A 16041-nucleotide genomic window follows, 5' to 3' on the forward strand; every position below is an offset into this window, starting at 1 on the left:
CTAGTTCATAGACACAGAATATCTTTCCATTTATTTGTGTTATTTTCAATTGCTTGTATCAGTGTCTTACAGTTTTCAAAAGTGTATAGGTCTTTACCTCCTTGGTTACATTTATCCCTTGGCATTTTATTCTTGATGCAATTGTAAATGGAATTGTTTTCTTAATTTCTCTTTCTAATAGTCTGTTATTAGTATATAGAAACACAACAGGGGCACCTGGGTGGCTCAGTTGGTTAAGTGTCTGCTTTTGGCTCAGGTCATGATCTCAGGGTCCTGGGATTGAGCCCGTCAGTCTCCCTGCTCAGCGGAGAGCCTGCTTCTCCTTCCTCCTCTGCCACTCCCCTTGCTTGTACTCTCTTTCTCTGTCAAATAAATAATCTTTAAAAAAAAAAAAAACACAACTGATTTTTGTGTTTTCATTTTGTCTCCTACAAATTTTCTATATATAATTGCATGTCATCTGCAAATAGTGACAGTTCAACTTACTCTGTTTCAATTTGGATGTCTTTTATTTTTCTTGCCCAGTTTCTCTGGCTAGGACTTCCAGTACTATGTTGAATAAGAGTAGTGAGAGTGTGCATCTTGTCTTTTTGCTGAACAGGAAGACAAAGTTGGAAGTAATAAGCTTGAGAAGAGGGTCTTTGTGGAGCTGAAACTCTGACCTCTGAGGAGGTGCAGCTCCCTGGTGCTGGTGTCTCTTAGAGGAGGCGGGGGGGGGGGGGGACCGGTCACCAAACCTTGGAAAAACAGCCAACTGTATTTAGCTGCTCCTATGAAGACACAGTGCTGCTGTAGGGATGAAGAAGCCTTTTGGGTGATGTTCTTGAGAACACAAGCAAGCCTACAGGAAGCAAAAAGGAAGGAACAAGACCCTTCTTCTTCCCCCAGCCTCATACTCTGTCCTTCTAGGGCCACCTGGCAAAGCAGATATGGAGTGTGCAGATTGCCCGCTCCAGCGCCGCAGAGCAGGTTATAGAAGGGTGGAGTTGGAGCTGAGAACAAATAATGTAATAGTGGCACATCATGCTTGGTTTATCCTACCTCTGCAGATCCAGTCCATCACCAAGTCCTGTCAACTCTACCTCTGAACCGAATCTCAAGTTTGTCCACTTCTCTTTGTCAGTACTGTGGTCTCTTAGGTCCACTTGGGTTCCTTTCCACTGGCCTACTACAATGGCTCAATCACTAGTCTGTGATTCCAGTCTTACTCTTTTATAGTTCATTCCCCACACAGTAACCAAAGTGGTCTTTTCTATGTATAAATCAAACCCTGTACTTCCCTTCCTAAACTACCTGGCAGATCTTCTTTGTACTTAGAATAAATTCCATATTTTTTTTAAGATTTTATTTATTTATTAGAGAGAGAGAGAGTGCAGGAGCAGAGGGAGAGGGAGAAGCAGACTTCCCGCTGAGCAGGGAGCTCGATGCGGGGCTCGATCCCAGGACCCTGGGATCATGACCTGAGCTGAAGGCAGACGCCTAACCAACTGAGCCACTCAGGCGCCCCATAAATTCCATATTCTTAACTGGGGTCCATAAGGCGATATGTGGTCTGTCCTGTTTGTCTCTATCCGATTTCCTATTCTTCCTTCCTCCCTCCTTATATTCCTGATAAACTGGGCTTACCACTGTGAGTCCTTCTCACTCTCTGATAATAACATACTTACTGATTTACTCTGTTTTGTTTGGTTTCTTTGCTTGAATTATACTTCCATTAACGTAGCATCCTTGTTTTGTTCACCACTTAATCTTCAGTACCTGGAGACATGCTTGGCACAAATGGATGAATCTTGGATTCTTTCCCTCCCCTTCCCTCTGCCTGCTCCCCACTCCGTCTTCCCCAGGGCCCATATCCCAATAGTCACCAGAACCTATGGGGTTCTAGTTCTTGGGTTTCTACTGTGAATGGCAGGTGATGAGGGATTTATGTTAGGAAGCAAACCCTGTACAGTGGTATGAGGACGGGGGATGTAAAGGATGGAGGATCATAGAAAAGTCCCTGGTTTCCTGAAGCACTGGTGTGGGAGATCAACTAGAGCTTGTAGGGGAGTCCAACTGGCATGGCCAGTGCCAGAGGGAGCCACAAAGGGGAAGCTCGTGAGAGGTCTCTGATAAGATCTCTCTGAATAGCTGTCAGCGCTGTGGGTCTGCTACCAAGCATGTAGTGGGGCCTGTTGGTGGGCAAGGCCTATAGTTGGGAAGAAGTGCAAAAAAAACCTAGGACAAGCTAGAACTGGCTGGGCACCTCTGCATCTATCCCTCTTCCCATCTGCCTGGAAAGATCTTCAGAGAGTCATGGTAGCTGGTAGTTCACTTCTGCCTGCCCCACCTCGCACAAGGTCCTCTTTTGGGCCAGCTCTCACCTGGAGCCATACAGGGAACGTGGTTCCCAGCTTCCTAGAGTTGACAGTAGATGCACCCAGCTCGACACCCTGTGAGTTAGCCCGACGGACCTGCTGGCTGTTGTCTGACTATGACAGGTCATTTCATGCCGGTGTCTTTGCAGTGTATGTGCTTTGTCTGCCTGGTGGTTTCTTCTGCCCTTCCTAGTGAGTTTCTCATGTCCTTCAAGACCCAACTCAAATGTTATCTCCCTGAAACCTTCACGACTTCCCCAACCACAACCTTCTCTGTTTTCATAGTAGTCCTCTAGCTTTGCATTTAGCAGTTTCGACCACAGTTCCTTTCCACTTTCTCCAATTAGTTCAGGTACTTAAGGACAACTTGTCTAGTGATGGAAACGTTCATGACAAACATGAGCCCAGAATGGTTTCCCAGAAATAAGTTCTGTAAAAACCAGCGCATTCACCAAAAGCTTTCTGGTCTGATTTTGCCACACTTGGAAGATAGTGGTGGTAGCAGGGATACCTTACCTCTTGTCAGTGGTAAGAGATTCCACATGCTGTGGCCACTGCCACTGCCTCTTGAAGTCACTGGTCAGAGGGTGCAGACCAGCACACAGCTTACTGGAAATAGTATTAGTTTTAGTATTCCCTCTCTTCAACAGCGAGTTTGCCTGCGGGCCAGAACAGTGTTTCTGAAGAACCAGTTAGAAGTGGCCTGCCTACTCCAAAAGGCCAGGCAGCCAACTGCAGATTAGATATCTCGAGCTGGGGAAAGAAAATCCAGCAACCATTGCTTAACTGCGTTATGGTAAGATGTCATTTACTCCTTAAGGATAGGAAGTGGGCCACTTGGTGTTTTCTCTTTTCCAGATTACAAGGCACTTGGTATCTTGAAGCGGCAGTTCCCTAACACCGCACTAATAGGGCTGACTGCAACTGCGACAAGCCATGTTCTGAAGGATGCCCAGAAAATACTATGTGTGGAAAAGTGTTTTACTTTCACAGCTTCTTTTAATCGGCCGAATCTTTATTATGAGGTAACTTTTGTGTCAGTTTATTACTTTTGTGAAGGATTGCAGTGGAGGTTACCTTTTCATTATGTTTATTTACATGAGTAACAATTAACTCTGTTTAAAAGTTTTTAAAATCAGGAGGCAATTATAAGCAGATCAGTAATTAATGCTTTCTTCGTGTATCTCTGTTGCTGCATAAATCCTTTGCTGGGTTAAATAAAAGACATCACCTTGTGAAATTGTTGCATGTTCTTGTGCAGGGATGGAGGGAAGGCATAGATTGATACCAAGGACCCTAATGACATTTCTTGAAGTTACTTACAAAATAATACATTACTATGCCATTAAAGATTTGCTGATACTCCATTTAGATTATATAGCTTTACAGCTGTTTTTTTCCCTTTCTAATCCTTTTAAAAGAATAGATAATATTTTTCTGAGTTTTCACTGAAATTATTTATGCCATGGTTTATGTTTTTATGAAAGTAGCATCAGAAAATAGGGGCACCTGGGTGGCTCAGTCAATTAAGCATTGAACTCTTGATCACAGCTTAGCTCTTGATTTCGGTTGTGAGTTCAAACCCCACGTTGGACTCCACACTGGACATGGAGCCTACTTAAAAAACAAAAAAGACCCAGAAAATAAAAAGGTCTCCATCTTTACAAATTGTTTGCTGCTTCTGTGCCTCTTCTTCCCCGGTAAATTCAAAACCAAGAATCAAGAAGAGTCAGGAAGGTGAATATAAGAATAAGAGAAAAAGCACTGTGCCCATAAAAGCATGGTACCCTGAAAGTTGTAAGTAAACAGCTACATGTAATAAGTTAGCTTTTTCTTAGGTTCGGCAGAAGCCCTCCAACACCGAGGATTTTATCGAGGATATTGTAAATCTCATTAATGGGAGATACAAAGGGCAATCAGGTAATACAAAAACAAACCAACTTTGAAGACTGAGAGAGAACTTTTGAAAAGTAATTAATATTACACTGATCTACTGATAAATGATTAGCAACCAAAAATATTAGTGCATGGCAGAAGATACTTGAAAATGGTATGATAAAATTCATTTGCTTGGTGATCTTAGAAATTGGGTGTGTCATTGCTCATGGGACAGATTATGAGTCATAAAACTTTATTTTTGTTTATTTGCACCTAATTGCTTTAAACAGTGGACCTAATGATATAATGCATATGTATATACATATTTAGTAAGTATCCACTGTGTATAAGATAGAAGGTTAAGCAGTGATTTTCTGAAGGGATGTAATATACAGTCCTTTATAGCAAAGGACACATTAAGGAATAAATAGTACATGTTGAATGAGTTAACTGTAGATGGAGTTGAGAGTGTTTGTCTATATGTTCCAGGATTAATGCAGAGACAGGTGTTACTGAAGCACAGAGTTTGTGTAAAAGTGAGCATTTCAAAGCTGTTCTACAGCTTTTCAGGAGATATTAATGGTGCCCTGGGTGAAAGGAGCTCCAGGGTCAAATTTGAGAAAGACTGCAGCTCTTTATCCCTCCTGGGAGCTTCACAGGGTTTATCAGTCAGCACATGAGAAGTTCTGGCCAGCCCTGCAAATAGAGAAATCTGTTACCTGTGTTCAGTGCAGGTCCCCAGTCACTTGCACATGAAACTTTTCACATCATACTCGAGAGAAAAAAGAGGTAATGGGAACCAAGACTGGTGGCCCAGGGCTTATTTGTGCTTTAGAGCAAGCTGCTGATCAAATCTTGAATTATATGAGAAAGCCATTATGTGTCAGGACCTTGGAATTTTTTCTAAATCTTTTTCTACCATGCATTATATTAATCAATATCTTGAATGTGTGTTAAAAATATTATATATCTAACAATTGAACATATTTTACTACAGGAATTATATATTGCTTTTCTCAGAAAGATTCTGAGCAAGTTACAGTTAGTTTGCAGAAACTGGGAATTCAAGCAGGAGCGTACCATGCCAATATGGAACCAGAAGATAAGACCAATATTCATCAAAGATGGTCAGCCAATGAAATTCAGGTTAAGTATATATCTTCAATAGAGTCCTAGTTAACATTTAAAAATATTTTAACTTGATTTAATTAACATAAAATGTTAAAACATTTTAGGTAGTAGTGGCCACAGTTGCATTTGGTATGGGAATTGATAAACCAGATGTGAGGTTTGTTATCCATCATTCAATGAGTAAATCTATTGAAAATTATTACCAAGAGAGTGGACGTGCAGGTATGTACAACTTTTATCCAGAAGTAAATTTTAACAAAGCTTTTCTAAAAAAACACTATAGATGATGTTTAATGATTCTGTATTTTTACACTTGATCTTAGCCAAAAGGCCGAGAAGTGATTGTGATTCTGTATTTTTAATCTTCTTTATTAGCGGGGCGCCTGGGTGGCTCAGTTGATTAAGCGACTGCGTTCGGCTCGGGTCATGATCCTGGAGTCCCGGGATCGAGTCCCACATCGGGCTGCTTCTCCCTCTGACCCTCTTCCCTCTCGTGCTCTCTCTCTCTCATTCTCTCTCTCAAATAAATAAATATTTTTTTAAAAAATCTTCTTTATTAGCTAGTATTTTAGAACAATGAAGTCATTTTTGTAGTTTAATTTTGTTTTTATTTTTTTTGCAGTTTTATACTTAATTGTACCTATGTACTTAAGTGCTTATCTTACTTGTATGGGAGTGTTATGAATTGTTTCCTATGTTTGCTAAGATCATTTGATGTCCATCTTTGCCTTCTAAATTTTTAATTAGTGGTTTCAAGTTTATAACTTCAGTAACTAGATTATGCACATATTTTTTTAAGTTATAAAGCTGATTGTTGATAAGTCTTTAGTCATTTTTTTCTTTTTATAATTTGAGGGCAGCTGTTAAAAATTTTCATTTCTCTGAAATTTCTAGATGTGATATATGTACACTGTGAAGCATGGTCAGCTGATTTTATACATATTATTTTTGCATATTTTGAAATTTTCAAGTAATACAATTTCAAGATTTCTCACACTATAGGTCGAGATGACATGAAAGCAGACTGTGTTTTGTATTATGGCTTTGGAGATATATTCAGAATAAGTTCAATGGTGGTGATGGAAAATGTGGGACAACAGAAGCTTTATGAGATGGTGTTATACTGTCAAAACATAAGCAAGTAAGCCACATACCTTTTTATAACTTGTCATTTAAACATAAGCACTATATGAAATTACTTTGAGTATTTGCTCAGTAAGTAAATGCACTGGTAGAATATCAAGTACAAACCTGTAAAAGCAAATGTCAGTACATGAATCCTCAGGATCTGCCTTAATTCAAGAAGAGAGATTCTCTCTCTCTCCCTGATAATCCTCCAAAACTATTTTTTATTGTTTTGTTTTTAAAGTAAAACAAGCATATTGAGATGCTGATTTTAATTAAAGAATAACTGACATACAATATTGTATTAGTTTCAGGTATACAACATAGTGAATCAGTATTCATATACATTACGAAATGGTCACCACAGTAAGTCTAGTGACCCTCTGTCACCCTACAGAGTTGTTACAATATTAAGGACTATATTCCCTCGGCTGTGTATTACATCCCCTGGTCACTTTATTTTATAACTGGAAGATTGTACCTCTTAATCCCGTTCATCTTATTTCATCCATCCCCCTTTTATTGAAAGTTTTGATACAAATGAGTCCAAGCCTTTTTTTCTCTGGCTCTGGAATATAGCTACATGCTTTACTAATTTTGAAAAGGTATATATGATAGGCATTTTGAGAGCTGAGCTTGGTAACAGGTACCATCTCACCAGCTGATGAGCTGATGAAATAGTTGAGAGCAGGGTTAACTTTCTCCTTAAGAAATAAATTTAAATCTATTTAGGGTGGTTTTAGTTAGACCATATAGTTCCCTGATGGCTTTTTAGTATTAGTCATTTTTATACTCTTATTGCCCATCCTAAAAAGGACTCAAAAATTTTGAACTTATAAGCAGTTATTGGACTGTGACAGAAAATGTCATTTCTTTCCTATAGGTGGTGCAACAATCTAGTTAAAGAAATAAAGTGAAAATTTCCTTAGTTATCCAATAGACTCCCAAGAAGCATATTTTGGGGTTTAGAGTCAAATACAAGAAACTGCTTTGCTATCAGGGAAATTCTCTTAATTTTTGCACAGTATTGAATCTCAAAGAGAATCTTAGACAACTTCTAAAAGAAGTATTTATCAAATACATATGGAAAAAATTATATGTGGTAGGCAGAAGAACAGTCTCCCAGAGACTAGGGTATAACCCTCGGTTGTTTGGATGGGTTCAGTATAATCACAAGGGTCCTTAAATGTGGAAGGAAGCAGGGAAGGTCGGAATGATACTCGTTGGCTTTGAAGATGGAGGAGGGGGAGGCATGAGCCAAGGAATTCACGCATTCTCTAGAAACTGGAAAGGACAAGGAAACAGATTCTGCTTTAGAGCCTCCAGAAGAAATCCCTCCCTGATGACACCTTGATTTTAAGCCAGAGAGACCCATATCAGACTTCTATAGAAATTTAAGATAATAAATTTGTGTTGTTTTAAGCCACTAAGCTTGTGGTAATGTTATGACAGCATTAGGAAACTAATATAATGTATAACTCTGTGTTTTGAAATAGGGATTCTTAAAACTTCTTAGGTCATTTAATAATTTGTATCTCTAAATGTGTGTGCAGGTGTCGCCGTGTATTGATAGCTCAACATTTTGATGAAGTGTGGAATTCAGAAGCATGCAACAGAATGTGTGATAATTGTTGTAAAGATATTGGTGAGTTCACTGTTTTTCTAATTGAAGTAGTGTTACGTTAGTGTCAGGTGTACAACATAGTGATTCCATAAGTCTGCACACTGTGCTGCCCACTACAAGTGTAGCTACCATCCGTCACCGTGCAGTGCTGTTACAGTGCCACTGACTATATATTCCCCGTGCTGTACCTCTCACCACATGACTCATTCATTCCGTACCTGTAAGCTTATACTCCCACTTTCCTTCATCCGTTTTACCCATCCCCCCACCTCCCTCCCCTCTGGCAAACATTGGTTTGTTTTCTGTATTTGTGGGTCAGTTTCTGCTTTATGTTTATTCCTTGTTTTGTTTCTTAGATTCTACATATAAGTGAAATCCTATGGTATTGTCTTTATCTGACTTATTTCACTTAGCATAATACCCTCTGCCCATTCGTATTGTTGCAAATAACAAGATCTCATTCTTTTTTATGGCTGAGTAATACTGCATTGTGTATATATACCCCAATGGCATATCAGTGGACACTTGGGATGCTACCATAACTTGGCTATAAATGTAGTGGTACATATATCTTTTCAAATTAGTGTTTTTGTTTTTTGGGGGGGTAAGTACTGGGTAGGGGAATTACAGGATCATGTGGTAGTTCTGTTTTGAATTTTTTGAGGAATCTCCGTATTGTCTTCCACAGTGGCTGCATCAGTTTGTATTGCTGCCAACAGTGTTCAAGGGTTCCATTTTCTCCACATCCTCACCAACATTTGTTTCTTGTGTTTTTGATTCTAGCAATTCTTATAGGTGTGAGGTGATATCTCACTGTGGTTTTGATTTGCATTTCCCTAATGATTAGTGATGGTGAGCATCTTTCATTGTGTCTGTTGGCTGTTTGTAGGTATTATTTGGGAAAATGTCTATTCAGGTCTTCTGCCCATTTTTAATTGGATGATTGTTGTTTTTTGATTTTGAGTTGTATAAGTTCTTTATATATCTTGGATACTAACCTTTTATCGGATATGTCATTTGCAAATATTTTCTCTCATTCAGTAGATTGTCTTTTAGTTTTGTTGATGGCTTTCTTCACTGTGCAAAAGCTTTTTGGTTTGCTGTGGTCCCGGTAATTTATTTTTGCTTTTGTTTCCCTTGCATGAGGAGACATACTCAGAAAAATGTTGCTGTGGCCATTGTCAGAGAAATTACTGCCTATGTTCTCTTCTGGCATTTTATGGTTACAGGTCTTACATTTAGGTCTTTAATCCATTTTGAATTTGTTTTTGTATATGGGAAGAAAGTGGTCCAGGTTTCCCAACACCATTTATTGAAGAGAGTGTGTCTTTTTCTCTATATTCTTCCATCCTTTGTCATAGATCGATCAGATAAAGAAGTGTGGGTTGATTTCTGGGCTATTCTTTTTCATTGATCTGTGTCTATTTTTGTGCCAGTGCCATATTGTTTTGATTATTACAGGTTTGTAGTATATCTTGAAATCTGGGATTTGAATTAGCTTTGTTCTTTCTCAAGATTTCTTTGAGGTCTTTTGTGGTCTCATACAAATTTTAAGACTTTGTTCTACTTCTATTTAAAATGGTGTTGGTATTTTGATAGAGATGACACTGAATCTGTAGATTGCTTTGTGTAGTAGGCATTTTACCAGTATTCTTCCAATCCATGAGCATCAAGTATCTTTCCATTTGCTTGTATAGTCTTCAATTTCTTTCATCAGTGTTTTATAGTTTTCAGAATATAGGTTCTCTTGCTTCCTTGGTTTAAGTTTGTTCTTGGGTATTTTATTATGTTTGGTGCAATTGTAAATGGAATTGTCTTTTTAATTTATCTTTCTGCTACTTCGTTATTAGCGTATAGAAATGTAACTGATTTCTGTGTATTTTGTATTCTGCAACTTTACTGAATTTGTTTATTCTAATAGTTTAGTGGAGTCTTTAAGGTTTTCCATGTATAGTATCATGTCACCTACAAATAGTTATATTTTAACTTCTTCCTTACCAATATGGGTTTATTTCTTTTTCTTGCTGTGGCTAGGACTTCTAGTACTGTGTTGAATAAAAGTGGACACCCTTGTCTTGCTCCTGACCTTGGAGAAAAAGCTCTCAGTTTTTCACCATTGAGTGTAATGTGAGCTCTAGATTCTTCGTGTATGGCCTTTATTATGTTGAAGTATGTTCCCTCTACACCTACTTTATGGAGTTTTTATCATGAACATGTATTGAATTTTGTCAGATGCTTTTTCTGCATCTATTCAGATAATACATGGTTTTTATTCTACCTCTTATAAATGAGTATCACGTTGATTAATTTGCAAATATTGAACCATCCAGGTATCCTGGGAATAAGTACCACTTCATTCTGGTGAATGATCCTTTTAATGTGTGGTTGAATGTGGTTTGCTAATCTTTTGTTGAGGAATTTTGCATCTATGTGCATAGGTGATATTGGCCTGTAGCTTTCTGTGTGTTGTCTTTGTCTGGTTTGGTAACAGGGTAATTATGGCCTCATGGAATGTATTTGGAAGCTTTCCTTCTTCTGTTTTTTGGTATAGTTTGAGGAGATACATGTTTGGTAGAATTCATCTGTGAACCCATCTGGTCTTGGACTTGGCTTTTCTTTTTGCTTCCATTTTGCATGTTTTTCCATCCCTTTACTTTTAATCTGTATGTGTCTTTAGGGCTGAAGTAAGTCTCTTATAGGCAGCATATAGATGAGTCTTATTTTTTTTTTTTTAAGGTTTTATATATTTATTTGAGAGAGAGAGCAAGAGAGAGCAGCAGCAGAGGGAGAGGGAGAAGCAGGCTCCCCACTGAGCAGGGAGCCCGATGCGGGACTCCATCCCAGGACCCTGGGATCATGACTTGTGCCAAAGGCAGATGCTTAACTGAGCCACCCAGGCACCCCGAGTCTTGTTTTTGTATATCATTCCAGCACCCTATGTTTTTTGAGTGGAACTTTTAGACCATTTACATTTAAAGTAATTATTGATAGCTGTTTACTTATTGCGATTTTGTTGTTTTCTGGTTTTGTAGTTCTCTTTTCTTGCTTTGTGATTGATGACTTCCTGTGGTGTTATGTTTGGCTTTCTATTACTTTTTTTCCCCACATTTTTTTTAAGTTTGCCTTTTTATTGTTTTATTTTTTAAAATTTTTTAAAAAGTAATCTCTATGCCCAGTGTGGGGCTCAAACTCACGATCCTGAGATCAAGAGTTGCATCCTCCACTGATAAGCCAACCAAGAGCCCCTATTTTTTTAATTTATTTCTTTTGAGTTAATGCAATGTTACATTGGTTTCAGATGTACAACAGAGTGATTCAGCAACTCTAAGTTATGCTGTGCCCATCTGAAGTGTAGCTACCATCTGTCACCACGTAACACTATTGCAGTACCATTGACTGTATTCTGTATACTGTATTTTTTCCCTTTTTTATCTGTTACAGTTGTTGGGTTTGTGGTTACCATGAGGTTCATATATAACATTCTAAGTATAAAGCAGTGTATATTAGATGATGGTCATTTAAGTTTGAACACATTCTAAAAGAACTTCTTTTTCACACCCCCTCCATGGTTTATGCATATGTTGCCATGTATTACATCTTTTTATTGATAATTTCCCTACATCTAATTATGGCCTTTTCTTTTCCACTTAAAGAAGTCCCTGTAGAATTTCTTATAAGGCCAGTTTAGTGGTGATGAACTCCTGTTACACCTTTTGTTTGTGAACTCTCTCTTCTTCAATTCTGAATGATAATCTTGCTGGGTATTCTTGATTGTAGGTTTTTTTCCTTTCAGCACTGTGAATGTATGGTGCCACACTCTTCTGGCCTGCAAAGTTTCTGCCAAAAAATCAGCTGATAGCCTTATGTGGTTTTTCTTTTATGTAACTTTTTCTCTCTTGCTTTTACAATTTTCTCTTTAATCTTTGACATTTTAATTTTGTGTTGTGGACCTTATTGAGTTCATCTTGTTAAGGGGGTCTGTGTGCTTCCTCAATCTGGATGTTTGTTTCCTTACTTGGAGAAGTTTTCAGCTATTTCTTCAGATTTTCTGCCCCTTTCTCTTTTCTGTGTCTGGAATGTTCACTTGATATTGTCTAACAGATCCCTTAACTTATCCTCATTTTTAAAAATTATTTATTTTTGCTGTTCACCCTGGGTGCTGTCCATTACCCCACCTTCCAGATCATTGATCTGTTCTTCTGCATCCATTAATCAACTATTGATTCCCTCTAATGTTTTTATTTCAGTTGTATTTTTCAACTCTGGTTCTTTGTAGTTTACAGTTTTTTGTTGAAGTTCTTAGAGTTTTTTCATTTTTCAGTCCAGCAAGCATTTTTAAGATCATTACTTTAAACTCTTCATCATGCATATTATCTCCATTTCATTAAGTTCTTATTTTGAGGTTTTGTCTTGTTTTTTTCATTTGGAGCATATTCCCTTGTTTCCCTATTTTGCTTGACTTTGTGTTTCCATGAATGAAGCAGAACTGCTACTTATCCCGAAGTTGAAGGAATGGTCTTGGTGTGTGGTTTTCCCCTGTGTATGTAGATAGTATATGCCCAGTGATTTTTGTTGACTGGCTGGAGCTGTGGCTGGCATGGGCTAGAGGTTGCAGGGGACCCTGTAGTGGGGTCACCTTGGTGGGATGGCTGGAGTTTAAGTGGGTGTGGGCTGGGGCATTTCTGAGTCTCTTTGCAGAGGGTACCCTGGCAGGACAGATGAAGCTAAAGTGAGTACAAGCCAGGGGTGGTCCTGGGGTTCTCCATGCATAGGGCACCCTGGCAGGATGGCTGAAACCAAAGTGGGTGTAAATTTGGGTATTCTGGCATGCACAGAAGGTGCCCTGGTTGGGGCAGCTAGAGCTGCAGCGGGTTGCTGGCTGAGGAGATCCCTGGGTGCTTCGTGCAGGGGACAACCTGGCAGTCAGCTGTAGTTGAAAGGGCTGAGGCATTCACAGGGCTCTGCACAGATGGTGCCCTGGAAGGACAGCTGAAGTGAGTGCAAGCCAGGCTGTCCGGGCAGAGCAGCTGGGGAATGGCCTAGAAAGCTGTCTGAAGCCAAAGTAGTGCAGGCCTGGAGTGTTCTGAGGTGCTTTGTGGAGCTGTAGTGAGCACTGACCAGGGCTGTCCTCACGTGCACCACCATGGGGCTGCTTTGGTGGGACAGCTGGGGCTGGTGTGGTTTGGGGGCCCAGGGTTCACTGAAGTGGTAGGCTGGTTAGGGCGCCTGGGCCTTGCTCCCATCTATGCTGTCAAGGTAGTGGGGGACATAAACTGTGGCATTCACTGGACCCTCCGACCCAGAGATAGTTAGCAGGGTTCAAGGGCTATTTCCTTTATATTCTGGTGGTTCTTTTAAGCCATGGTTTTTATTTTCTGTGGCCCAGCATAGATAAATCTGCTCCTGGTACCTCATTACTATCCTCTGCACTGCAGCTTGCAGCATCAGGGGTGGGGTCACCCTTTGTTACCACCTCTCAGTCTCTCGCTGTTCTCTAGGTGGTCTGTGTTGTACAGAAGCTGTTCAGTGAGCCCTCAGTTGTTCTTCAGGAGGAATTGCCTATAAATACGTGTAGATTTGGTGTGCCCATGGAGGGGAGTTCAGGATCTTCCTCTGTCACCATCTTAGACTGGAACACTCGCTAGTTCATTGTTTTTAAATTTTTATAGGCTAATATAATATAGCTAGGACTACATGGGGGCATTATTAGACCCCAAAATGGATTAAGCAAGCTGTGAATAGCATTTTCTAGGTTCAAAAGCAACAATTCAAAAGTTTTTTGGTTTTTTTTTTAAAGATTTTTGACAGAGACACAGCGAGAGAGGGAACACAAGCAGGGGGAGTGGGAGAGGGAGAAGCAGGCTTCCTGCTGAGCCAGGAGCCTGATGCAAGGCTCGATCCCAGGACTCTGGGACCATGACCTGAGCCGAAGGCAGATGCTTAACGACTGAGCCACCTAGGTGCCCCCCCCTTTTTTTAAAGATTTTATTCATTCATTTGACAGAGACGGTGAGAGAGGGAACAAATCAGGGGCAGTGGGAGAGGGAGAACCAGGCTTCCTACTGAGCAGGGAGCCCAATGCGGGGCTCGATCCCAGGACCCTGGGACCATGACCTGAGCTGAAGGCAGATGCTTAACTGAGCCACCCAGGTGCCCTGCAACAATTCAGAAGTTTTAAAGCAAAGGTAAATAAAGTGAAAAGCGCTGTGTAGATGTATGTATCTTACATTGCTATATTATAGGCATGTTAAATTTTTAAGTGAAGGAAAGTTTAAATTCTTCTGAATAGTAATGCTATTATAAGAAAAGGCTAGTTACCGATTGGGAAGAGAAATTTAATGCAAAGGAGAGATTATGGTCAATCATTTCTGATCTAGATAATGGCTAACCACTCAGACACTAATTAAGCAGTGTTTTGGTGCTGTATTTTCACTTTTTTTATCCTGTGTGTTGTGTCTGAAGAGTCGGGACTAACCAGTTCTCTCAGTTTTGATGTCTTGGTGGGTGAAGGTCACTATAATTTTAACTTTGCAGCTAGAGAAACTTGTATATGAGTTTATTATACTGCGTTATACTGACCACATTAACAAGAGTCTGATACATATATAAGTCAGGGTGCTAGAATCAGTAATTAGGAGTATCTGAGCAGGACATTCTTGTCTCTAAATCAGAATACGGAGGAACCCATAGTTTTCAAAATGTTGCTTAATGAGCACAAATCAGGTAAATATGAAAAACAGACAGATTCTCTTATAACTCTCAGTCATGTATGGCATACACCCTAGTTCCTAGAGCATACCCCAAGGTCTTCTGGTAACCAGGTTATTGTCTTTACATTACTGTAAATTCAATAATGTCTTACAGAGACTCTAACTTAGTTTAGTGATAGACTTAGGGAATAGCCTAGTTCTAATGCAGAACAAAACAGTTTAGGGTGGCTGATGTGGATGACTCATTTTAAACCACTTCAACTAGCCTGTGCTTGCTGTAATTTCTAAATCCCAGTTGCCTGTCTCATTACAGCATGTGAAAGAAAGAATGTCACAGCACACTGCAGAGATCTAATCAAGATCCTGAAGCAGGCAGAGGACCTGAATGAAAAGCTCACGCCACTGAAACTGATTGATTCTTGGATGGGAAAGGGTGCAGCAAAATTGAGAGTGGCAGGTGTTGCTCCGCCCAAACTTGCTCGTGAAGACCTGGAGAAAATTATTGTACACCTTCTTCTACAGCAGTATCTTAAGTATATACAAATCCATTTCTTGTCCTTTGGTGTTGTCTTTATGATTGTTTCTCATAACTGCAACAGAACAAGTAGTTTTCCAGTTTCATATAAAACTCTTAAATGCCATATAAAATTTACCTAGTAAACTCCCAACTTAAACTGATCACTGTATGTCAAAAAAAAGTGGTTTATAGAAAGTGTTTGTTTTGTGCAAGTTTCAGTCCCTATCAGTGTATTAAAATTATTAAAATTTATGGTTTTTAATAAATTTGTTTGTAATTTCTGCAAGCCTTTGAGTGTCAGCCTTTACCTTCCACAGAGAAGACCACAGTTTCACAGCGTTTGCTACCATCTCATATTTGAAAATAGGACCTAAAGCCAATCTTCTGAACAATGAAGCACATGTCATTGCTATGCAAGTAGAGAAGCCCACGCAGAGCTGTTTCAGGGTAACTAGCTATTCCTTTCTATATACTGAAAACACATGAGAGCTTAGGGGATGCTCTAACTAGTACTGTCCTGGGCCCAGCAGAACATAAGAGATAAGCAGTTTTCTTCTTAGAATCTGAGCATGGAAGAGAGAAAACAAACCTTTACCTTCTGTAGAGATAGTAACTAATAGTTTAAACTAGTCTACCTTTTCACATAGACTAGAGTTTCCAACCTTTTAGAATGTGAAAAATCCGTTTTAGTGTTGTTTA

General features: G+C 39.4%; 1 protein-coding gene and 1 pseudogene across 1 annotated transcript in view; one reads left to right on the forward strand and one right to left on the reverse strand.

Moving 5' to 3' along the window:
• The window catches only part of RECQL (RecQ like helicase), a 55006-nt gene that overhangs the window by 36796 nt on the left and 2169 nt on the right, over nt 1–16041 (forward strand). Inside the window, exons 7-14 of the mRNA XM_027595465.2 lie at nt 3216–3382; nt 4196–4277; nt 5233–5381; nt 5471–5588; nt 6369–6507; nt 8045–8136; nt 15139–15358; nt 15660–15789. Coding sequence (XP_027451266.1) covers nt 3216–3382; nt 4196–4277; nt 5233–5381; nt 5471–5588; nt 6369–6507; nt 8045–8136; nt 15139–15358; nt 15660–15789 — 1097 coding nt within the window. The remainder of the gene's footprint in view (nt 1–3215; nt 3383–4195; nt 4278–5232; nt 5382–5470; nt 5589–6368; nt 6508–8044; nt 8137–15138; nt 15359–15659; nt 15790–16041) is intronic.
• On the reverse strand, nt 5559–5709 carry LOC113923312 (annotated as a pseudogene).

The sequence above is a fragment of the Zalophus californianus genome, chromosome 9 (genome assembly GCF_009762305.2).
Source record: "Zalophus californianus isolate mZalCal1 chromosome 9, mZalCal1.pri.v2, whole genome shotgun sequence".
Lineage (NCBI taxonomy): Eukaryota > Metazoa > Chordata > Mammalia > Carnivora > Otariidae > Zalophus > Zalophus californianus.